The sequence below is a fragment of the Malaclemys terrapin genome, chromosome 11 (genome assembly GCF_027887155.1).
Source record: "Malaclemys terrapin pileata isolate rMalTer1 chromosome 11, rMalTer1.hap1, whole genome shotgun sequence".
In the NCBI taxonomy this organism is placed as follows: Eukaryota; Metazoa; Chordata; order Testudines; family Emydidae; genus Malaclemys; species Malaclemys terrapin.
This window is the reverse complement of record NC_071515.1, coordinates 17,470,054-17,495,366: the sequence shown is the minus strand read 5'-3', so window position 1 is coordinate 17,495,366 and position 25,313 is coordinate 17,470,054. Positions and strand designations below refer to the sequence as shown.

Genomic DNA, 25,313 nt, shown 5'->3' with positions numbered 1-25,313 from the left:
AATGTGCATGTTAGCACAGTAGGGCAAAACTTTCCCTCTTCATCACGTGCCATTTGATTTGCTCAGGGGCTGCATACAGCACAGTTTTATTTATCATCAGCAGCAAGTTTTAGCCAATGAAAACTAAAGTCCATGGCAATACTTTGATAAAGAGAGTACTAGAATAATGCAGATAAATCACCCATTTGTTTAAGTTTCACCATAGTGCACTGTTCCTTTTTATCTCAGGTCAGTTCGCAGAAAGCAGTCATCGTATACTAATCTGTCCCAAGTAAAGCCCTTGAATATATTCCTCTCTGCATTGTTCTAGCTTTCACGTGACTAGGGACAGGTGATTGTGTGTGGTGTTGGTGTTTTTTTTAATTGTAATGAATTCATTCAAAGGGAATCTTTCTCTTTGCTTTGGCTTTCAAGGGGTTAGCTCAATGCATTTCAATGTTTGGTTAATTATAGAAAAGTCCTTACATTGCTATTTTTGGGTAAAATCAGTCTTAAGTATTGGAATAACAACATAGGCCTCCGTTCAGCACAACCCCTAAGCCTGTGCTTAACTTTAAGTCAGTGCTTAAGTCCATCTCTTTTCAGCAGAGCACTTATGCACATCAGATGTTTTGCTGAATCCAGGCCATCAAGTTCAATATCTTGCTTCCACCAGTGGTAAATACATGGGGTGAAATCCTGGCTCCTTTCAAGTTAATGGTAAAACTTCCGCTGACTTCAGTTGGGACAATATTTTACGTCTGGTTCAAGAGAGAGCAAGGAAAAGCAAACAAAACACCAGTAAGTCACTTCGTCTGTTGCGTCAGTTTTTTTCCACTTCCAGTTCAAAATATAGTGTAGTTTTTGCAGTTCTACACTCGTCTTCAGCTTGTCTCAGATTGGAGAGAGATGTGGCGTCACTTTTTAAAATGTAGCATGAGCAGGCAAAGATGATCACACAGCATGTGTAGTGCAGGGATGAAGGATGATTTTGTGGTTAAGGCATTGGACTGGGATTCAGGAGATCTGGATCCAGTTCCCAAGTCTGCCACCAACTTCCTGAGTGATCATGGGCAAGTCATTTCATCCCTGTGGGAATGGAGACGGCAGGAGTGAGCGTCCCAGCCTGAGTCGACAGACTTGTGCTGGCAGGGCTTGCACTAGGGCTCTAAATATAGCTGTGCAGACAGCACGTTAAAGCCCCCACACGTAGGCTTGAGAGCCTGAATTGCAGCTATTTCAAGTGCAAGCCCCACTAGTACGAGTCCGTGGATCCTGCCTGGAAGGGTCACTCCTGGATGCAGTGTAGACATAGCCTACGTGTTTCAAACAAAACAAAGCAAGATGCGACTTGTACCTGGTTTCATTCTGGAACTCTTGCAAAGCTGCCCTTGCAATCCATAAACAAAACACAATGCATTTGAACCAATGGGCAATACAAAAAAACCCCCGTGTTGTTTTAAAGGTTTTATTTTCTTTTGCATACATAGTTAGTATACAATACCATGCCTGGGGCTTGTATTAATGCAACTGTACGACACACCAGCATAGCTAGGCACTTCTGAGACAATTGTCTGTACTGACGGATATGCTCTGGCTATTCTTAGTTGTTTTTAACCCTATAGCATTTTAATGTGCAAGATAAAACATAAAGAATAACTATATCACTCTGTCCATAGCATCAGAAACGTCCCTTATCAATGAGAATTTCTACTCAGATTGGGCCTAATACAACTCATATTAAAGTTAATTGAAAACCTCTCCTTGCCTTCAATAGGAACTGGGTCAGACCCTGTGGCCCTGATTGAGCAAGGCATCCTGATTCTGCAAAGCACGGAAGCCCCATTGACTTAATGGGACTTAAGCACTTGCTTTGCTGAACCAAGATGGTCTTGTTAGCGTGCTAAAGGTCTTTGCTGAATCAGGGCCTACATCAGCATGGGAGTGAGCTATTAAAGATACAGAAAAGGGATGGAGAAATGCTAAGCGACCATGTGAAAGCTGTGTTGAAAACTAGGGGTACAACTGCTAGCTTTAGCTCACCCCTTCAAGAAATCAAGTGGCAACTAATATGGAAAGGAACAGTAACACTTAAAGATGAACATGAGGATAATGTGCTCCACCTTGAGGTAGGCGGCCTGTTTCCATAACCGAGCCAAGGGGGCTAAAACAGCCATTCAAATACAAAAGTAGCACACCCACCTCACCAAAATCTAGGGACTAACCCTCCCCAACTCTCAAAAATGAATTGCACACCACTGTCTTGGGTAAGAGTCATGAGACTAGGGTGACCAGATGTCCCGATTTTATAGGGACAGTCCCGATATTTGAGACTTTTTCTTATATAGAAGCCTATTACCCCCCCACCCCATCCCGATTTTTCACACTTGCTGTCTTGTCACCCTACATGAGACTTGGCTTTTTGGCCTGGTCCCCACTAAGTTCCCACTTCGGACTAAGGTACGCAAATTCAGCTACGTTAATAATGTAGCTGAATTCGAAGTACCTTAGTCCGAACTTACCGCGGGTCCAGACGCGGCACGGAGGCTCCCCCGTCGATGCCGCGTACTCCTCTCGCCGAGCTGGAGTACCGGCGTCGACGGCGAGCACTTCCAGGATCGATCCTGGATCGATCTATCGCGTCTAAACCAGACGCGATAAATCGATCCCAGAACATCGATTGCCTGCCGCCGGACCCTCCAGTAAGTGAAGACGTACCCATAGTTACATCTCTGCTTCCTTTCCACTCTTCGGTGCAAGGTCCTCTGGAAAGATTCCTTGCTTAAGCTGTTTTCTAGACCCCTGCAGGACACAAACAAACATTGAGCTGTTAAGCACACGTACAGTGTGGCACTGGGCCGCTGGCAACAAGTTCATCAGCTTGTCTATCCAGCAGATACAAGGGAAATGGTTTGACCTGGTTTGTATTTTTAGACTTACTTTGTTGTCTGGCTGATTTGCTGTTGATGGAGATTCTGATTGCTTGCAGTCCTTATTTGTTCTAGTTGAATTGGTGGTGGCATGTTGATTTGCTGCTGCCTTTTGAAACTTGACACCTTGGCAAAGAGAATATCAACTCATAGTCATCAAGGATTCCCAGATGGCTTACCGATTTCCTACCTTGCATCAATACATGCTCAGAGGGAAGGTTGCCATTGTCAGCTTCTTTCCATCCCTAATGTCTTGGGGGTGGTTCTCATTTTGGTACATTCTGAGTAGTCAGTTTTGTTTTGTGACTAATATTGGCCTGCACTATAACTACTGCGGAAGTCCAGTATCTAGTCCAAGGTCAAGACCGCTCACGTGTCTCTTCAAATGTGTTAAAGACAAACACTATCTGACCGTGCCAACGAAGCCATTATTACGTCACTATCCAACCAGCAAGGAATGATCCATTTGGAATAATACTTTGCACTTACACTACCTGATCCAAAGACCCTTGACTTCAGTGGGAAGGCCCCTATGGATTTCAATGGGCTCTGGGTCAGATTCATATAGCACTTTTCACCTGTACATGTCAAAACACTTTACAAAGGTGGGTAAGCATTATTATCCCCATGTCACGGGTGGGGAGACAGAAAGGTTAAATGGTTTGCTGTAAACCAGTGGCAAGCTTGGAATTAGAATTCAGGATTCCGAACTCCCAGCCCTCTGCTTAAATCCCTGGGTGAGATGAGGCAAAACATGCTTACTCTGTTTCCAGGCATGTTCTGCAGCTTTTGGGGCTGTCAGCATGGCAAAAGGATGCAAAGAGAGGTTGAAAGGGTGAATCCAGTGACCCTGGAAGGACAATAACACTTAGAGGTTAATGAGAAATTGTACAATTGCTTGTCTATTTTATAGTCTTTACAGCCCTGAGTATATTATTACAAATTCCTGGTATTTTCCCTTGGATCTCGTCCATGTTTCTGAAATGTTTACTTCTAACTTTTCCCATCCTCTTTTGCTCTCTCCCAGTGGCTTGGCAGTGCTGATATCCTTTGTTAGATAACTCCTGCATCTCTTGGTTTAGGTGCTCTGTTCAGGGTCTGATTTTGTACCCATCACCGTGATATTTGGGAACCTTCCAGCAAAGAAGCGTGGAAAGACTTGCATATAAACAAAGAAATAGGCAGACAGAGGCTCTGACTATATTATTATCAAAGCAACTTTGCTACCGCATCACCAGCAAGAATCTATCCCTGAGCTACAAGCTACTCACTATTCAGAGACAGGTGTTGCTCCAAGCATCACAGCTAAATTCAGAGTGACAGCAGATGAGAGGAAAAACAGCATAACCGCTTCATCTGAAATCTCTCCTTGTCTCCATCGGAAGCAGATCAGGAGCTCCAGCCATGGGAATACCAACCAAAGGGGCAGCACTATGGCAAATGCCATGAGCAGGCAAGTCGGGAAATCTGGCAAGAAAACCTGCTTTGACTGCTGCACTCTGCAGAGCCCCCACTTCGAAGGGAGGTACAGAGCTTCCCAGGCCATAAAACAAACAGACCATCCCTGGGTTAAGTGGAACCCCTATCATACAACTCCCAGGAAACTCCACAAAACAAACCAGATGGAATTTCCATCCCCCTATGTTGGATCAACAAGAACAAAGGAATTTGGTCCATGTCACCTTTTTTCTACAGATTACGTGGCTGTGCCCGAACATAGCAGTAACCCTATCCAGCCACCAGATGGCAGTCCATATTAATAAGGCCAGGCACGAATGATTTGTTTTATAAGTGCACTAGAGATATTGCTAATTATATGATTTATTATAATCTGATTACAATTCCACAGTAACTTTGGCAGTTGCTTTGGTAACACTTACTTTAAGCCACACCAAGTATGTTAAAGCTACCTATAGACTACCGCAGTGTGCTGTTGGAACAGGTGGGAGCTTTCCTAATACTTTCAAAGTCATGAACTCAAGTCTGCAAAGACTGATTTTGAAGTATGGGAGCAATTACTAATGTAGGCCCAGATTTTCTCCTATGCTGAGGTCTGCTTAGCAGGCCCAACAGGGAGAAAGTTTTACCTCTGTGATCCTCCTGGTGCATCTGTGCTGGCCCTGGCATACAGCATAAACGAGAGCATCTCCGGGGCTGCTCTAATTTAGGCCAGCTGGCTGGGGACCCTATGGGACCTTGTTCCAGCGGTGAATTTTTATAGCCCAGGCACACACTGCCCTTCCCCCTCTGTCCTGGCACACCCCAACATGTCCCTTCCCTCCCCCCCGCCCCTCGCCAGGGAGTAGAGGGAGCAGTTGGGGTAGGAGTCAGGTACCACTTGCTGCAAGCAGAGAGCTCTGCTGTGCCGAGGGAACTCTACTTGGGCTACAGCTCTGCTGCTACTCGAGTCAATGTTAACATTCCCATTGACTTCCCTTCAGTGGTGCAGGATGCAGCTCCTGGTGCTGGGATCCTATCAGAGACACAAGCTATACAGGGTTGGTTGACACATGGCTGGAAGATCTATAATCAGAACTGATAAACTCTATATTAGCTAGCCCTTTTCACAGATAGATCTCAGAGTGCTTCACGGATAGGGAAACTGAGGCACCAACTTGCCCAGTGGCACCCAGTAGGCCTGTGCTGGCAATGCTGTTGGCAAGTGGCATACTTTCCTTTTGAGTTAACAATAAATCTATATCAGCATGGTCCACTGTGCTCTCAGAAGTGCCATCTCAGAAAACCGAGGTCCTGGCCACTTGTGGTTATTAAAAATCACATATGGTGACCTTTGTGGCACTGGTCTAGCAAAGCACTTAAGTACACGCTTAAGGTTAAGCACATGAATAGTCGCATTGAAGTCAGTGGGGAAACTCACATGTCTAATCTTGAGCATGTGCTGAAGTGCTTTGCTTTACTAAACCGCTACGATTGGAGTATTACCTTACTATTCTAGCTTGGAAGCCAGGGCCTAAAACCAGTGATGTCCGCTGAATGCTTGTTGTCTGTGCGTACATACAGTAGCTCAGTTACTGAGTTGCTAAGAGAACACATTCAGATCTATCTGGTGTCTTTTGGTATCAAGTCCTGCGCAGACAAAAGAGATCAATTTTCTTTTTCTGTCCTTTAGCCTGGGGACTATCTTCAGCTGATGCGCAGAGAAAAAGTACAGGAGAAAGAGACAATTGGCTCCCTCTCAGGAACAAGACCAGCTCCCTGAAGGTCAATTACGTAAACACAGAAAGCTTTTATATGTTGATGCCAGTCTTACACTGGCGCTTTGTTGTTCACTTTAGCTGGTGAGGTCCCCTCTCAGGGAAACTAGTGAACATTGAGTTCTCTTTCTCTCCGAGTCCTTTATGCCAGATAAGAAAGGGAAGTTTATAAGATTGGTTTCTTAGACAGGAGATGGTCCAGTGGTTATGGTACTAGGCTGGGACTCGGGAGACCTAAATGTAAGTTCCTAGTATGCCACAGTCTCTCTGTTCCTCATCTGTAAAATGGGCATAATGGCACTTCGCTATCTTATACGGGTATTAAGTGAGCTGCTCAGGTACTATGGTCACAAGCGCCAGCTTCTAATTTTCCCCAGGGGTGCTCAACTCCCGCTCAGCCCCAGGACCTGCCCCGACTCCAACTCTTTCCCCAAGCCTCCACCCCTGCCCCGCCTCTTCCCTCCCTCGCTCCACTTCTACCACACCTCTTCCCCACCTCTTTACGCCCTTTCCTCCCAGTGCCTCCTGCATGCTGCTGAACAGCTGTTCCGTGGGAGGCGCTGGGATGGAGGGGAGGAGTTGATTGGCGGGGGCCACAGGCGGGAATGGGGGGAGGGAGGGGTGCTCCAGCCCTCACGCACCCACGGAGTTGGAGCCTATGACTATGGTAATAGGGGGGCACATAAGTACATTAGATCGAATACTTTTTTCATTTTCAGCAGTGTTTTTAACTACTTTATTTTTGTTACCAAAACTTCAATTGAAGTCACTTTTGAAATTTTCCATTTACGATAACAGGCAATGAGAAAACAAGGTTTTAGGTCAACAGAAATTTTTAGATAAAAAAGTTAGTCAAAAATATCACCAAAAATTTCATGGAAAAATTGTATGTTGACATTTTCCATAAAAACATTCATTTTTTAAAAAAGGCCATTTTTGGATGAAAAACATTTTGTGCCCAAAATATTGACGTTCTCTAGGCTCAGACGCGTGCGTGCATCTGAGGAGAGTTCCACCAGGTAACGTGAGGACTTAATTGGCTTCATTATTTTTATCTTCCATGGAGAAAGGCTGAATAACTTGGCCTGGTCTACACTAGGAAATTAGAGAGGTATAACTATATTGCTCAAGGGCGTGAAAAAGCCACAGCCCTCAGCGACGCAGTCAAACCGATCTGACCCCCAGTATAGACGGTGCAAGGTCAGTGGGAGGTCGATGGGCGACTTAGCTACCACCTCTCGGGCAGGTGAGACTTCATCTGGAATACTGTGGGCAATTCTGGTCTCCTATGTTTAAGAAAGACGAATTCAAACTGGAACAAGTGCGGAGGAGGCCTACTAGGATGATCAGAGGAATGGAAAACCTACCTTGTGAGACGAGACTCAAAGAGCTTGGCTTGTTTAGCCTCACCAAACGAAGGCTGAGGGGAGATATGATTTCTCTCTATAAATATATCAGAGGGATAAATACCAAGGAGGGAGAGAAGTTATTTAAATTAAGTGCCAATGTGGTCACAAGAACAAATGGATGTAAACTGGTCATCAACAAGTTTAGGCTTGGAATTAGATGAAGGTTTCTAACCATCAGAGGAGTGAAGTTTTGGAACAGACATTCCAGTGGGGGCAAAAAACCTAACTGGCTTCAAGTCTGAGCTTGATAAGTTTATGGAAGGGATGGTATGATGAGATTGCTAACAATGGCATGTAGCTGATCTGCGACTGCTAGCAGCAAATATCTCCAACAGCAAGTGATGGGACACTAGATGGGGTTACTACAGCAAATTCTTGCCCAGATGTTTGGCTGGTGGATCTTGCCCACATGCTCAGGGTCTAATTGATCAAAACATTTGGGGTCAGGAAGGAATTTCCCCCGGATCAGATTGGCTTGGGGCCTGGGTCACTTGCAGATTTAAATGAGTGTAAATGGTGGTTTCTCTGTAACTTGAAGTCTTTAAATCATGATTTGAGGACTTCAGTAACTCAGCCCGAGGTTAGGGGTCTACTAGGAGTGGGTGGGGCTGAGGTGCTGTGGCCTGCAATGTGCAGGAGATCAAACTAGATGATCATGTTGCTCCCTTCTGGTCTTAAGGTCTATGAAATGGATTACCTCCTGTGACAGGAGAAGCCCTCCTGTTGGCCTAGTAGGGAATATCTTCCTGGAAGCGCAGTGGCGCAGCTGCAGTATTTTCAGTGTGGACAAACTTAGTGGAAATGCATTTACTTCCCCCTCCCCTTTTGTGAACAGCTTTAATTCCAAAGTGAAATTAAATGAAATGAGTTGGGAAGACTCAGCTAAACTCCTGCCGCACGTGAGTCCATGCTACAAAAGCACGACACGCAATGGATCAAATTCTTCCCCGACTTATGCCCCATGCAACTGCATGCAAGTCCAAGGAGTGGAATCTCTGGCACCAGAAGTCAACAGAGGATGTCAGTCAAGGCAGAATTTGGTCTACTCTGCTGTGCTGCTGAGGAGACTCAGGGATCAGATGGTAATAGAAGTGAACTCTCTCTCACCTGTGGAGAGGGTGTTCCTCCCAAAGCTTGTGTACAACTTCCCAGGTCTATGTGGCCTTTGTGTATCAAGAAGCCTCCATCTGCCTTACTACCAGCCCTTAAATTGAGTTCAGACTCTCCTGACTAGCTACCCACTTGTAGCCTTAAAGGCCCCTTTAGAGTCAAATCCAACCGTGGTGTTAGTTTGGCTCTTTCATATGTTAGTTCCCATCTGTGTCCATTTCTCCAGTAACTTGCTTCCTCTTTGTGTGAAAGGAAGAGTGGTCATGGGCTCGTCCTACAGCTGTTGACATGGCCAGAACCGGTTGTATTGTCAGATAGGCATTGAGGAGCCATTTACATTTCAGGTATGTCTACACAGCAAAGAAAAACCCACGGCTGGCCCATGCCAGCCAACTCAGGCTAAGGGGCTGTTTCATTGCTATGTAGACTTCCAAGCTTGGGCTGCAGCCTGAGCTCTGGGACCCTCCCACTTCGCAGGATCTTAGAGCCTGGGCAGCCTGAGTCCCACAAGCCTGAGTCAGCTGGCATGGGCCAGCCACAGGTGTCTAGTTGCTGTGCAGACATACCCTACAAGTCCCACACTGCCGGCGTGTGGCTGCTGCACGGTTACAGATTCCATGTTCTAGAAACCGAGAGCTTCTGTAGCGTGGCTGGGACAACACGGTTAATGTTGGGGGATCGTGTTGTAGCCCAGGTTGCCCCAAGCATATGATCACCTAGAACTAGAGCTGATCGAAAACAGTCAGAGTTTTTGAAATTTTGACAAATTTTTAACAAACAATTTCACTAAAACGTTTGTGGTTTTTTAACCAACTGTGCACATAACTGTGCAAGACAACAGTGCACTGCCACGGGAAGATTCATAGTGTCGCCTTGCCCTTAAAGACAGGGAGCCAGATTCTCAGCTGCTGTAAATTGGTGTGGCTAGCTTGAAATCAAGGCAGCTCTGTCAGTTTACATCAGCTGGGAGTGTGACCCCATGTTCAGCTGTGTGCATCCAGTGACACTTCAGTAACATAGAGGATCTTTACTTTGACAACAGTCAGTATCCGTTATTTCAAACCATTAAAAAAGGCCTCTGTTTGCACCCAGAAGTTTGCACGTGCAATTTTGAGAGGCTCCGCGTCTGGACTTGCATGTGGAATGAGTGGTTCCATGTCTAACCACGACTGACATGCAATAATCAGAGTTGAGGGGTCAAAAACTTTGTCTGACTGCAATTAGAGGCAAACTGAGATTCTGGATTGAGCCCACTTTGGACATGTGTCCTTGCTCGTTCCAGATGCTGCTCTCGTGGCAGTGCTGTCTCATGTTCTTAGGTGGATTCGGAGTGTTTTACTATGAAACAAAATTAGTGGGTGCAGAATTAATTTAACAATTAATGAGCTTCTGGAATGAGCCCATTTTACTACTGATGTTTGCTGACTGCAGCTGATTCATGAGCCTCTAGTGGAAATGTAAAAAGCAGTTCATCAGTTACTAAGTTTACGAAATGCATCATCATGAGTGCAGGAGCCAGAAGAGGCTGGTTCTCCTTACTGAATCCATCTCACTACCTGGCTGGATATTCTGTGGACCGTAATGAAAATGCCTTATGTTCCTGACAAAGTCACAGTCTAGCTCCTGATTCTGGCCCTGATTAATTTCAGCAGAACTTCTCACATACTTAAAGTTAGGCACATGCTTAAGCCCCTTGCTATCTCAGGACCTCTGTCTCCAAATGCAGATCATTTTTGTCTGGGAGGCATTGGACATATCAGGCCCCCTCCTATGAGCTCAGCAGTGCCCAAATGCGTCTTCACTCTCACCTTAGCAGCTGCAACTCCCTCCAGGTAACGTGGCTTGATGATGACATTTGAATCCCCAATTATAGGCTGGAATTTTCTCCTGTTCAAGTCAATTGAAAAATAGATTTTAATGGAGCAGGATCAAGCCCTATGTGTGGCCACACTACTTGATCAGGGGAAGGGGGAGCTCTCAATGGCTCCATCAGGTCCTTACATGTGATCCCACAAGGAAGTTCTGCTAGGTTTCATTTCAAGGGGGATGTTCACAGCTATGGGTATGATGCTGAGAGGTGCAAAGATGTAGATATTGGATTCCCAAATTTGGCTAAGATTTCTAGAACTGAGGAAGGATGGGTTTTTTGGTTAAAGCACAGGACTGAGCCGCAGAAGTTCTGGGTTCAACTGCTGGCTGTGCCACAGATTTCCTATCCTGCCTTGGGATAGTCACTTAATCTCTCTTTGTGGCTGGTCAACTGTCTGCAAAACAAGGATGATGATGCTTCCATTCTCCTACTCTCTCTGTCGCTCTGTTTGGATTGTAAGGACTTAAGGGAAGGCACACACTCTCGTTGTATGCACAGTGTCTGGCACAATGAAGGCTCCAGTTCAGCTCCATTCCCAGGTGGACCTTCTAGGCACTACAAACAACAAAATCACAGTCCCAGTCCTATCAGTTTGTTCAGTGTAACAGCTCATGCACAACTTGTATAGGACTTGTAAGTAACTGCACCCTCCAATGTGGTTCACTGCATTTCCTTGTCCCCTTTTTGGCATCACCGTAAAGAGAGAATCTACTGGATCATTGATGGGGAAAGACCTTGGGAGGTCAGAGGATGGCACTCACACCTGCTTGTCCATCTCTTTGTGACCCCCTCCAGTAGGAGGGTGTCTAGTCCTGCATTCGATGGAGTAGACACTGAACCTTCTCTGAACAAATGTCAGAGGAAGAGAACGCCTACACAAGAATGAGACTCATTGACTGAGGTGCAAAGCGAGGCCTACCTTTCCCAGAGTTGGCTTCTTCAACCAGACCATTGATCTTATTCAGCTGGCTAAAAACAAGATACTGTCCATAAAGTCTTCAGTGACCAAGTATTCACTGCAGACCATATATGGTGCAGCAAGTCTGTGCGTGCACTCGAAGTTTTAATTCAATACGTGGCTTGAGTGGGAAGGCAGGGAATCTGAGTCCACAACTCAGGCATCCCTGTAACAGGATAAGGGTTAGATAAGTGATAAAACTTTATAAATAGGCACACTCCCAGCGGCCTTGTGTCTATTATTTGTCTTGGTGTGGTTGTGTATTTCAGTGTGGAGCAAAGAAAATAATAGCATTTTGAAAATGTTTGATCGTTTTAAAACACAGGTCCCCATATAGCCAAGCAGCCAAGCCTAGAAATGCCAATGTCTTCAGTTGATCCTGCAAGTTGTTAAGCAATCTGCGTCCAGTCCAGCACAGCACTTATCAAGTGTAACTTTAAGCATGTAGATGGCCTCATCGAAGCCAATGGGACTACACATGTGCTTAAAGTCAAGCACGTGCTTCAGTGCTTTGCTGTATCACAGCCAGGGAGCTCAGCATCTTGCAGGAGCATTTTGGACCTAGGTTTTTTAAATAGGTTTGGGTCTAGGACTTTTAGTGCCATTGGATCATATAATTGTAGGACTGGAAGGGACCTTGAGAGGTCATCTAGTCCAGTCCCCTGCACTCGTGGCAGGACTAAGTATTATCTACACCAGACCTGACAGGTGTTTATTTAACTTGCTCTTAAAAATCTCCAATGATGGAGATTACACAACCTCCCTAGGCAATTTGTTCCTCTGATTAACCACCCTAATAGTTAGGACGTTTTTCCTAATGTACAACCTAAACCCCCCTTACTGCAAATTAAGCCCATTGCTTCTTGTCCTATCCTCAGAGGTTAAGAAGAACAATTTTTCTCCCTCCTCCTTGTAACAACCTTTTACATCCTTGAAAACTGTTATCATGTCCCCTCTCAGTCTTCTCTTCTCCAGACTAAACAAACCCAATTTTTTCCATCTTCCCTCATAGGTCATGTTTTCTAGACCTTTAATCATTTTTGTTGCTCTTCTCTGGACTTTCTTCAATTTCTCCACATCTTTCCTGAAATGTGGCACCCAGAACTGGACACAATATTCTAGTTGAGGCCTAATCAGTGTGGAGTTAGAGCGGAAGAATTACTTCTTGTGTCTTGCTTACAACACTCCTGCTAATACATCCCACAATGATGTTTGTTTGTTTTTTTGCAACAGTGTTGCACTGTTGACTCATATTTAGCTTGTGATCCTCTGAGATCCCTTTCTGCAGTACTCCTTTCATGTGCAAACAGAAACTATAACTCATCTCAAAATTTGCATTTAACCTCCACATGCCAGCTAAATTCATCTACTTGACATGCTGCCTTACTAGTGTATAAGGCAAAAACGATTCACGCAGAAGGTCTGAAAAATCTGTAAGAGAGGGAAGTGGCCTGAAGATTGGTAGGAAGAGACAGGCCAAGGGGGAAGTTCAGTTTGCCTGGGGAGATAATATTACTGCAGAAAGCTGCCAGAATGCAGTTTTCAACAGAATTAACTTGCTATTGGCAAAAATCCACCCATCAGCATAGGCAGATGTAAGCATTTCCATGGCTATTGTACATTCTGTACTAGAACCATCTGGAAAGAGGGGAGGAGGGAGCTGTGGGATCCCTCTCAGGCCTTGTTTACACCAGGAATTTGCTCCAATTCCAGCTATCAGAGTAACACACACCTAGACAGGGCAAACTGATCTAATGGTGGTGACCCCCGTTTAGCTTACTTCTAACGGGAAACACCCTATAGCCCTCATGGCTAGCAACTAATGGCTGAAATCAGAGGAAATAAAATAGCCACATTTGGGGATGTGGGGGAGACATAAACTTCCTGCTTCAGGGCTTACCAAACTCGAATTATTAGAGATTAGGGTTAGACCTTCATGGGAGACAAATTGTCCCACATCTGCATATTCTGGGGCTCCTGCACCTTCCTCTGAAGCATCTGGCAGTGGTCACTGTCAAAGACAGTCTTCCGAACTAGCTGCACCACAAATCTGATTTAGTGTTTCAATTCTTATGGAAGTCCTCAGTGCAGATAAGTGCTTCAAAGTTTGCTGCACATGTCCAGCCAGCCGTAGTATAGAGTCTCATGTTTGGATCAGGGCAGCGTCCTGATTTCCTCCCGTACAGTAAATGCATTTAAAAAAAATTCTCTTCAGCGGGTGGGCGGGGAACTAGGAAGCAGGGGGGCTGATAGGGGGGCTGCTGAGAGCCATTGAACCAAACTGTAAACCGTGGATATAATAGAAACCACTTCAAGCCAGGGGATGCGGGAGCACCCCCAGCACCCCTAGTTCCAGCACCTATGCTAGGAAGTGTGTATTGTTATTATCATAGGCCTCTCAAGGTATCTGTGGGATATTACCCTGCCCAAATATGGAGGGGTTGTTAAAGAAACCAGGCGGGAAAGGTACAACAAAGGCCTAGGTAAGGATCATCCCCTCAAACACAAGCCAGTTTTCTAGCCCTGGAAAGGAGACTCCTCAGATCCCACCCTGGCAACAACTGAGAATCTGCAGCTTGCCAACTGCTGTCGGCTGACACAGAGACTGACTGGGAGTCAGGGGCCTGCCGTAAGTTGGTGCCCAAGAGAGCAGAGGAGCGCCAGGGCTAAGTCATCTCTGCCCGTGGGCTGAGGGGAAAGCCAAGCGGAGGTAAGACACTAAGCGTGGATCTCTGTTTTAAATCCATTGCCCTGAGTGCTGTGAATGGTTTGGCAAAATAAATCATACTTTTTATTTTGGAGAAGCTGCTTCTGTGTCACTGCAAATGGTCACTGTCCACAGATTCCCTGCGGGAAATTCTGCTGGTGCCACGCCCGCTGGGCCTGCTAGGTATCACGGTTGGCAACCAGAGGGCTGTAACCCAGGGAGCCAGTCAGAGTGGTTGGATGCCGGAGTCTCACCTCAAAGGGAAGTGGAGGCACGGGCCTGTCCCTTGGAGGGGCTGTGCTCAGGGGACTGGAAGAGGAGCTCAGAAAAGGTAGGCTGCCCAGGGACCGAGACAAGGTGTTTGGAATGGAGCATGCTCAGAGTTTGGATGGCAGGAGTTTGGTCCAGATTAATTAAGGATGGATGAAACTATCCAGAGAATCCATCCCTAATATAGCTCCAGCAGACAAAGTGGAAACCAGCGAGGGGCAATTGAAAATAAAAGCCAGGCAGACTACTCCACTCCATGGCCCTGGCTGGTATTTAACTGCTTGTAATGGACTGCAGAAAGCTTATCAGTGTGGTGCTGGGTCAGCTCTCCTCCGCTCATTTGTGTCAGAATCCCCACTGGCCAGATAACCGTAATTGCCTGCTAAGCAACTAAATCCGCTCTGTTTATTCACACAGGAGAGCGGGTATGAACAACAGCTGCTGCAGCACAGACCCAGCTGATGCCAGCTTCAAACAATTCGAAAAAGGCCTCTACAATCTTGCCACTCACTTTGGCAGAGCGGTGCCAGCCTGTTGCCGAAGGCCCCGTGCTGTAAATCCCAAAGACGTCTTCAATGGGGATGCTGTTCTGTGAAAGCAGGTCAGGAAAGGGGTTTAGTCCTTGGGGTGGGTATTTTTGGTTTTGAATTAATAAATATTTAGAATCCAGAAGATACCCCATCCTGTAGAATCCTTACCAACTAGAAGGATTTTAACTTCCAGTGTTACCCTATGGGCTAGGTCCCTGACATGCATGTCTAGCGTTGCCTCACGTAGCTCATAGGGCCCCACTGACATTTGCTCTTGTGACCTTCTGCCACAGAGAAGACATAGTGGAACACAGCAGGAATCTGACTGAAGCAGATCTAACGTGGTGCCTAAAACACGTCATTGCATTAAGATCAGCAAAACTTGGGGCAAGAGCATTCTGCTACCAGGACTGATTCCATTGCTCCTTCATTAGATCTGTGGATCGCTGTGCATGTCACGGGATATACTGAAACCTGGGCTTTGGTAGACCACTGTGTAGCTCTGACTTGATCATTGTGCTATAATTGTTCAGACTATTGTTTTATCATAATTTTCTTTGATATTCCTGATATTTTATTTGATATTATATTTTATTTGATATAAAAGCTGTTTGCGAGACAAGATATTCACCTCCCTATTCTCCATCAGATTGCTACATGCTAACGGTGCCTAATCACTGTGTTTAACCAAAGGTTACAACTCCCATCCCTTGATGAAAATTAGACAGTTTTGTAATATTTAAAAACATATGTTCATTGCATTGCATGGACTCTCGCACAATACACGGCACGTCTAGTATTTTGTTCATCTGCGAAGCTTGCTGGAGAACAAAAGATCTTGCTACCATTATTTCTTCCTTACCATTAAGGTCCCAGCGTAAAATGATAAAATCATGGCTTCTCTCTCAGTTCGGTTGGGATAGATGTATCTGCTGTGAAGCGGCAAATTCCTATCCAGGGTAATCGGAGGGAATATAAGTAAAGAGGGTTAGCCTGAAAGATATTGGACCTGATTCATGCCTGAGTTACTCCAGTTTTACACTGGTGTAAGTCCGTTGCAGGACTGGGGCCTCCCCCTGTTCATACTCACCTTTTCCCTTCTGCCAAAGGACTTTGGGCTTCTGAATCATTCAGCCACAGTAAAGCAACACTGATGGCCAAGTCGTAATGAGCCTGAAAGCAGAACAGAAAGGCAGAATGGTGCAGGAATGAGGGCACTAGCCTCGGACTCCTACTCTGCTACAAACTTCCTATGTGACCGTGGGCAAGTCACTTAGGGCCAGATTGTTAACGCTATTTAGGAACCTAGTGGGCTTTTCAAAACCGCCGAGGTGCCTAAAACTCATTGATTTCAATGGGTGTTGGGCACGTCGGTGCTTTAGTAATCCCACTAGGCACCTAAATGTCGTTTAAAACTCTGGCCTGTAGTCTCTGTGCCGCAGTTCCCCATCTGTACAATAGACTGCCCTACCTCACCTGGGGTGCGGTGAGGATAAATACCTTAAAGGCTGAGAAGTGATCGCCTACTACCGTGATGGGGACCACATCCACCTAGATAGATAGAATCAAAAATGCTATTCTGTAAATTGCGAAACATTGTGATCAGCTGCTGCAGGGGTCGCCTGAATAGGCCACCCAGCTTAGCCTGTTCTAGCACCTTATCATTTGCAGATCATGAATACAGCAAAAATTGCCTCCAGGCAGGCTGAGTCCTGTGCCCTACAGCTGAAGGCTACATTCCTCGACTTACATTTTGATGGTCTTTGAACAGAGACATAAAACTAAATGTTGGCACTCATTCTGGGGCTTTCTGCCAGACATAAGGACAGCCATAAAGCTCCATCGCAGAATGGGGCACCCCCAGAGCTGATCCTGGGGGAATACAATATGCTATGATAATTTAAAGGGACGCCATCCGCATGAAAATCTAAAAAGTGTGCACCTGCCATCAGTACAACACCCAGGGATTATAACTGAAAGGAAGGGGGGAAAAACTTCTCTCTTTGTTACGTTTGTGCATTTGACAGCACTCTGGGCTAGATCGTGGATTTGCCATGAGCCCCAAGTAAGATGCAGACCTGGGACTAGAGGAGCGCCACTTGAGTCCTGATTCTCCCTTGCGCCAAGGGAAAGAAAGCTGCACCAGCCCTTTGCCAGGCACAGCTTACTTCTGCTTCGATACTGGTTCATCTTTATTGGCTGGCGCCTTTGGGGAGGGTGGAGTCAAGGCTTCATCTACTACCCTCTCAAAAGCCCTTCCTTATCAACAACTTCATATATTTTTCCCTAGCTGTACAATAGATGCTGAACTTTGTCACAGTTGACTGGTCACAGTATCCTGAGACCATCTCATAGAACGTTTATAGGGCTATAAGGTGAATAATATTGGGTTTTGCCCACCTCTGACTTCTAGATTTTTTTCCTTTACGGATAATGTTAGCAAGTGATCGCGTAAAGATTAACTTGATCTATAAGTGAAAAGATGCTCCAGGCCTGCAACTGACTTCACGTGAGTGGATCCCTGCAACCATGTAAAGTCATCATATTGCTAAAAACAAGTTTTCAGCGAAGTTTGTAAAATAATGGATATCTTCCACCTACAAGTGTAATAACAGGAAGAAATCCTGGCTCCAATGAAGTCAATGGGAATCTTGTATTTCATAAACATTACCTACCTAGTCCTCACACGACAATCACCATGTGGTAGGTTTCATAACTTATTTTTTTATCCCAGAAGGCATAATTATGAGCATCTAGTTTGATCTCCCGAGCAGCACAGGGCCATGGAATGTTACCCAGGAATTTCTGCATCAAGACCAAGTAGCAGATAAATACTACTTCCATTTAGAGATGGGGAAACTGAGGTTAAATGGCTTGGCCTTGGCCAAAGAAGGCCTCATTAAGCCTGTTTATGCTACTAAACTGACTGCTCTAAGCATGATTAATACAGTTGGTTCCCAAGGAATTACATCACATAGTTTGCTTCTGTCCGTTTGAATTAATCCAAATGAGTTAATACCAAGTAAAATCAGTTAATTTTAGCTCTCATACGGCAAAAGAGCTGGAGTAACATTTTCAAAAACTAAGTGACTTAGGAACATAAGAGTCTAGGGTCATTGAAAGTCAGTGGGATTTATGAACCTGTCTCTTTTGAAAAGGGGATTTAGGTACTTTTGAAAATGTTATATGCAACTGATCTCTAGATAGTTTCCCTCTCTTCTAGATAGATAAAACACATTTGTTTACGGATACTAATAGCAAGTTATTTAACTGCATCAAACCAGGCACCCTTCAGTTCTTTCATTCAGGAATTAAGAATGCAAGATTAGAATAAGAAGTCGTCTGGTTACCATATCATCGAGAAAGGTGGGCTGCTGTCTTCCTTTCGGGTCGAATTCATTTTCCCGAAGTCTGATGCCAACATAATCTCCCCTAAAAGCAAGAGAGCAGCTTTGAGTTACAGCCTGTGCTAGGCAAGCCACTGCATTAGAAGATGGAGTAAGGCAACTCTCAAAAGCCAGCATACAATCAGGGCTGTGTTTACTGTAGTTCAAAGCTTCACAATCTGCTGCAAGGTTCAGCAGGTATCCCAGCCGCCGATGGCAGCCTCCTTCTGACATGGAAAACCGTTTATTTTTGCAATCTCAGTTTCCATCTCTATACTCTGAGCTATGGACCTGGCTGTCTGCATCCCCCAAAGGCTTGGAAATAAAGGAAGAGGGCAATGGTAAGCAAAGTATTCAGCCTGAAGTCCTGCTTGGGACAGGTTTCCCTGGCTCTTTGCTGGTGGTGCTGTTGCAATAAAAGCAATGAGCATACAGTAGGGATGTCACTGCACAACCACCAGCCTGAAAGGGCTGCTTCGTTGGGGTTTGGGTTTCTGAAGCTGCAACCTGTACTTAGACTTGTCCGTACTCACTCAAACAAGGAGCCTCAGTGAAGTCAGGTGTGAGCCTCCTGTTGAATATAATGGAAGTTGAATTACACCCCTGGAGAAGCTGTACGTGGAGAGGAACCCAGGCTCTCTGGATCGAAGAGCATGACCTTCTACTACGTGAGATAAAGGATGTAGCCTGTTAGCTTAAAGGCAGTAACTCTAGTGCCCAGACCCTACCTGTTGTGTGGTCCAGGCACTAGACAGGAACCATAACTCACACTGCCAGCATGAGTTCTCTATGTGCATAGCTCAGGGCAGTGGTAGGCTCTGAATCATGGCGGTTTACCTATCTAGTGCATATCAAAGGAGGACAGTGGGAGCTGGCCAGCATGCCCAGGGAAGGCTTCCCAGACTTTCCACAAGGGAAAGCTGGAGGACACATGTGAGGTATGTCAGACAGAACCTTTACAACACAGTCATTGCTAGCTACAGTGCAGTATGGGAACTACCGGGCAGTTGGTACTTACAAGAGTTTTTCAATCTCTTTTTTTAGGCGTTTCCTTTCCATGGATGGGGGTGGAGGTGGGTTTCTAGTTGGTGGGGAGGCTGCCACAACCCAGACTGTGCACTAAGATCCAGCCTAAAGAGTGAAAGGAACAGAAAGACAGATCACTATGTGTCAGTATCACAAGGACTGAACCAAAGCCCATTGAGGAATTAGCACAAGCTATTTCAATACCCCGGCAAAAACATGGGCGCCGCAGAAGTGGCAGAGTAGTAGTACACCAGTGGGGATGTAACAGGAAAGGAAAGCAGACAAGACGTTCTGGTCATACAAGTAAACAGCAGCAGTAACAGTTCAGGGTATCCTTGTGCCAAGCCTTGAACGTGAGGGTGAGGAGTTTGACCGTGATGTGAAATGTGGCAGGAAGCCAGTGCAGGGATTGGCGACATCTCTTTTAGGTAGGACGCCTATACGCTTATGTGTTTCTAGAGCACCCATCACAGCAGCATCTGCATGGTTAAGTAACTTAGATGTGTCTAGTATTGTCCATACAGGGCATCAGAACAAATCCTGCTCATCAACTCTTCTAGCTCCTAAGGCTTTTCCTGTTTCTCTATCCACCTAATGTGGGAGTATTAGTAGTCCCTGAGGGACAGGACTGGAAAGGGGGCCAAGGAGATGATTTTGGTTGAATGGGTTGGAAAGAGGACAGGCTGGACAGGAGAAGGCTACAGCAGGCCAGGGTGGAGATAACAAGAGTATGAGCGAAAGTTATGGCAATGTTTTGTACACGGTTCACAAGTCAAATTACATGCATTACTTCCCCTCGACCACGGGTTTACAAAGTTCATGAAACCACAAACATTTAGGTGCAAACATGCAGTGAGAATGCTGTTTATATGTGTGTCTAATGTGCCCATCACCACTGTATTTAGGTGCCCTCTTTAATAGGCATCAAAAACGACAGCACTTATGTACAGCATTAACGTGCCAAAATGCCAACACAATTGCTTGCCACGAACCTATTAAAAGTAGCACAACGATTCCTCGATGCTTTTTGCAGATACAGACTAACACGGCTGCTACTCTGAAACGACGATTCCTGTAAATATTCTGGGCCAGATCCTGATCTGCTGTAAATCGGTGTCGTTTCATTTACTTCAATGAAGCCAAGAGGATTGAGATGATTTTTTCCAGCTGAAGCGTGGCCCCAATGTTTATTAATGCAGCATTTAAGAACACTGTGGCTTGGCCAGATTACATACACCAAATAAATAAATGCACCCTTTCATTTAATTAAGGAGGGAGTTTCCAAGCAGTTCAGAACATGTCAGATTAAGGAATCCAAGGTCTCCCCTTAATCTTATTTTGAACGCTGCTCAAAAAAAACACACCATATCTTTCTGTCATTTGAGAGTCCCTCAGAAAAAGAAAGTCCACTGATAACTGTAAAGATGCTAAGAAAAATAATTATCTAGTTAATAATCCTACCGACAGGACTGTATACCATCTTTTTATGCACACGCACACGCACTGTATATGAGAAATAGTGGATTACCTGCGTCAGATTCTCTGGCTGGTCCAATGGTTATTAAAAGGATCGGGGCTTTGGAATCTCTCTATTTCCTGGAAGCTTTAGGATGGAATTCACTCTTGATGCTGTTGTTCCTCTGCTGCAGCTGAAGGAAACTAGGCTACTGCTTCGCACAAGGCTGAAGCTTTCGTCTGTTGCTTAGAAACAATGCTCTGAATAGGGAGAAATAAAAAAATAAGTGTGTGCCCTAAGGTGGGGCTCTGGGCCTGGCGTCTAAGTGATCCTTTTACATGTCCAGGCATTGGGTTTCACAGGGGAATGGCTGGCCTGAAACATTGACGACTGGCTGACAAGGGAGATCGAGTCCCTCACTCTGAGCTGTGATGAATCTAATTGTTGGTAAAAGTAGCTACCTGTAAGAAGCAGATGTGGGGGATGGGGAGTGATAACTTACAAGAGGGAAATCCTGGCCCCAGGGAAGAAATGGCAACTGTCCCACTGACTTCAATGGAGCGGATTTCCCCTCCAGAGATTAAGGCTAATGTGACTAACCAAATTACCCACAATTTTAACCCACTTTATACTTATACTCATGGGATTAGGAAAAATTGAAAAAAGCAAACACACCCCAAACAACCAAGAAAATCCCATCATTGCCACCCGCTAAAATCTGGCCATGATATAGCTCATAAAAGACCATGATCAACAGCAAATCATCAAACCAATTAGCTGAAGGAAAGAAAGCTCAATCAGTTTATATTACAATAGGTTTGCAGTTTTTAATGTAAGACTAGAATTAGCAATACCTGTCCTTGTACTATAGCCTTTAATAGCAATTCCCCTCCCTGTGGACCACACCTTGCCATGAGAGAAAGGCTTGTTGTGCTCCAAGGACCCTGAGAACTATGCCAGTGTGAGTTTTAACTCCTGATAGGGCCACGCAAATTGGACAGGTCAAAGGGTAGGGAGCAGATGAAAAGAAGGCCGCTGGTCCTTCAGGCTGGGGGTGGAGCAATAGGCCAACAACCTATCCTTATAAAGGAGTTAAATTATAGAAACACAAGGTAGCCATTCGGGCCAAAAGCATGCTAGAGAGGGATGGAGGAGCCTTGTTTGTGTCCTAGATTGGATTATAATGTTGCCTCCGATAGAAAGCTGGTTGGGATGGCCCAAAGAAATCCAATGTAAAAATCTCCATAATATCATCTGATGTACTGTTATTAGCAGCTGTCTAGTAAACACCCCATATATTATGTACAGAATTGGTACTGTATTTTCTCTTCTTCATTTTCTTTCACCTCTCCACTATCATGCAATCTCTTGTTCCAAGTCTATAGTTTCATGACCATTGTTTTCCGAAAAAGGACCTTTTCCAAAACAGGTTCCCATCAGGTCCTCCATTAACCTGATACTATAGGCTGTGTCTATGCTAGTAACAGAGCTGGGTTCAGCATCAGGGGCCTCAACCTGTTTGACCCCAGTTTAACTCCATTGACTTCAGTGGAGTTGCTTTAAGGAAATCAAGCTCCCAAAGTCACAGCCTGCCCACTGCATCTCCTTCATTTAAATATGGTTGGCTGCTTGTGGAAATGGGACCAGCTGTGATGCAAAAAGCAGACTATCGTTCAAAGTGAGGCTGAGCTGCAGTGGGTGTGGGCCATAGTTTTGCCGGGTTTACATCAGCATTCGAAGATTCTCCTGTGATGGGTTTCTGTATGAACTACTACTGATTGCATTAGGGCGTTGTGTTTGTCTAACTCTGCAGTTACTGCACCTCCTTGGTACAAACCCATTGTCAATGAAGTCCCGGGAATCTGATTACATTTGCAATTCTTTGAGCACAGAAGGTGCAATAGAAAAGTACATTCAATTCTGCTTTCTACATCTGAGCCCTGATCTACACTGGGGAGGGGAGGGGTGGGAAAAATCGATCTAAGTTACACAACTTCAACTATGTGAATAACGTAGCTGAAGTCAATGTACTTAGATCGACTTACCGTGGTGTCTTCACCGCAGTGAGTCGACTGCTGCTGCTCCCCCGTTGACTCTGCCTGCGCCTCTCGTGGTGCTGGAGTACAGGAGTCTACGGGAGAGGGCTCGGGTAGTATAGACATACCCTTAGTGACCTATATTGCCACTGATTCAGCAGAGCGAGCAATGAGGCAATTGGGCACCTGTGGCCTATCATTTGTACACCGTGTAGCTACAAAATTGTTAGCAAATCACAGAATTTCAGCCCTCACATGGAGCTTTATCAATCCATCCCTGAATGGAGTTGCAGAGGAGTTAACTCATTAAGCTTATTCACAATCCAACAATTCATAAGCCATAGTGATCACAAGTTAATACATTCCTCAAAACCTTTGCAAAAGTAACAACGTATATTATTTAGGGCTCAGGCAGAGAGCTGTCATTAAAATTCCCACAGTAGTGTGAGGAAGATTCAGTCTATCTGTGTCACTACCACCTACATTTCCCATTCTGATTCTGTCTGCATTGCAGTTTTAAATTGCTATTCCTTAAGGAAACGTGCATAACTTTAATTGATTTCCCTTTACTTCATTTTATGTTGAGCATTGGTTTCATATAATATTTGCTTGACAGTTGTACTTAAAACACCAATTGTTAGATGAGAGAATTTTGACTTGTTTAGAAAGTATTGATGTATTTGACACCTGGGTCAAAATTTTATATGAACTATTTCAAAAAAATGTTCTCTTAACATGTGATTACATGTCATCCTTTCACCAGAAAGAGAGGAAACACACCATACTTAGATAGGTGCTGGATCCTGCAGTTTGGTCTATAGAAGTACAAAACCTAAATTTGGGGTCAAATTTGAGCTGAAAGAATTCCTTTAAAACAAGCCTCCGATTTTAGGAGGTTTTGTTATACTTCTATTGTTCATTTTAATACTTTTTTAAAAAATGCATTGCTTTTCTACACTTCATACAAAAATGTTCTATAGTATTGCCAACCTCAAGCAGGGTGGATTAAAAATTGATGATTTTAAAGTTAATCATTAACATTAATAAATTAATATTTTATTTAAATCAGATTTTTGATGTTATGTAAATTATTATTTATTTTTAAAAATAAACCTGTTTAAAATGAAATCTGAATTTAATACAAAATATGTTAAGGCCTACACTTATTATAATCTCTTTAAACATTTAAATAAAAAATTAATACGATGAACCCATGAGCCTCTATCAAAGCTTTGAGTTAAAGCCTGCTTTTCTATACACAGAAATAATCAGGGGGAAAACATCTAACTTTTGAGGTCAAGCGTTCTAAATACGGCAAAATGGGTTGTGTACTGTATTAAGGGCTTGTTTTGCTTATTAAAAATAAATGTGTTATGCTTTTTTGTGTGTTTAATTAAATTCCAGTTACCGTTCTAATGCAGCTTGACACAAATTGTGAGCCGAAAGTAAATTATCTAGTAAATAAGCAATGTATCATTCACCATTTTTAACATACTAAAATTGTACCATTAATTAATAAGGATCTGAAAATATTAAGCCACACAACTGTATAAATGAACATATATAATTATTGTGTACCCTTTTAGGCAGTAGAAAGATGTACCAAACCTAATGCAAAGGCTCTATTAGTTGTAAATCAACATGTTTTAATGGTTATACAAACCACTGAGAATGCACCTTTCTTTAGAAAATAACTGAGGTACAAATGGAAAAGGTGATTAAAATCAATGATTTAAATCAAAGCTTTTCACTTGGTGACTTAAATCATGATTTAAATTGTCTTGATTTAAATCTATCCACCCTGACCTCAAGCATTTAGAAATCACGAACGAGGCCTTGAAAATCATGAGACTTTTAGAATGATATAAATTTGGGGCCTATGCCTTCTGGTGTTTGCACCTTTAGATTCATATTTTGTAGCTTTTCTTCACACTCATGAGGACTAGAAACCTACTTAAAAATAAACAAATAAAGCTGAGAGATCTCATATGATCAAATGACTCCAGGAGCTGGAGCTTCAAGAAAAAACAACCACCACCATACGATACTAAAGAAAATCTCATGAATTGACACCACTGGTTCTGACTCTTCCTGACATACAGTTACAGTCTTCATTACCAGATATAGGCCCCAATTCTTCAACTGGCTCTATGCAGGTAGAATGCCCCACATGTGGTCTATACTATTTTGTTTTTAAATTCTCATCTGATGCTTATTATTTGGTTCCACTTTTTTATCTTTTGAAAGAACATCTACACGTGCACTATTGTATGATAAAACTTGATACAAAATAAACAGAAACCGCTCTTTTTAACCCAAACCACTCGCTGTTACTTTTGCAACACAGACACCGCAGCATTGTACTCCTGCATGAGAGCAAATCGGATCAGAGACAAAAAAGTGAAGCTGTCAGGCCTATAAGCCAGGAGAA

General features: G+C 44.2%; 1 protein-coding gene across 1 annotated transcript in view; it reads right to left on the bottom strand.

The window, feature by feature from the left end:
• Positions 1–1,431: 1,431 nt before the first annotated feature.
• C11H2orf80 (chromosome 11 C2orf80 homolog) overlaps positions 1,432–25,313 on the bottom strand; it is a 29,643-nt gene continuing 5,761 nt past the window's right edge. The window contains exons 3-12 of the mRNA XM_054044667.1: positions 22,892–22,977; positions 20,919–21,106; positions 19,383–19,495; positions 18,329–18,410; positions 16,069–16,151; positions 15,841–15,928; positions 14,960–15,037; positions 3,672–3,759; positions 2,920–3,035; positions 1,432–2,781 (exon numbers count right to left, since the gene is read on the bottom strand). Of these exons, the coding sequence (XP_053900642.1) occupies positions 2,704–2,781; positions 2,920–3,035; positions 3,672–3,759; positions 14,960–15,037; positions 15,841–15,928; positions 16,069–16,151; positions 18,329–18,410; positions 19,383–19,423 (654 nt within the window). The 5' untranslated portion in view covers positions 19,424–19,495; positions 20,919–21,106; positions 22,892–22,977 and the 3' untranslated portion in view covers positions 1,432–2,703. The remainder of the gene's footprint in view (positions 2,782–2,919; positions 3,036–3,671; positions 3,760–14,959; positions 15,038–15,840; positions 15,929–16,068; positions 16,152–18,328; positions 18,411–19,382; positions 19,496–20,918; positions 21,107–22,891; positions 22,978–25,313) is intronic.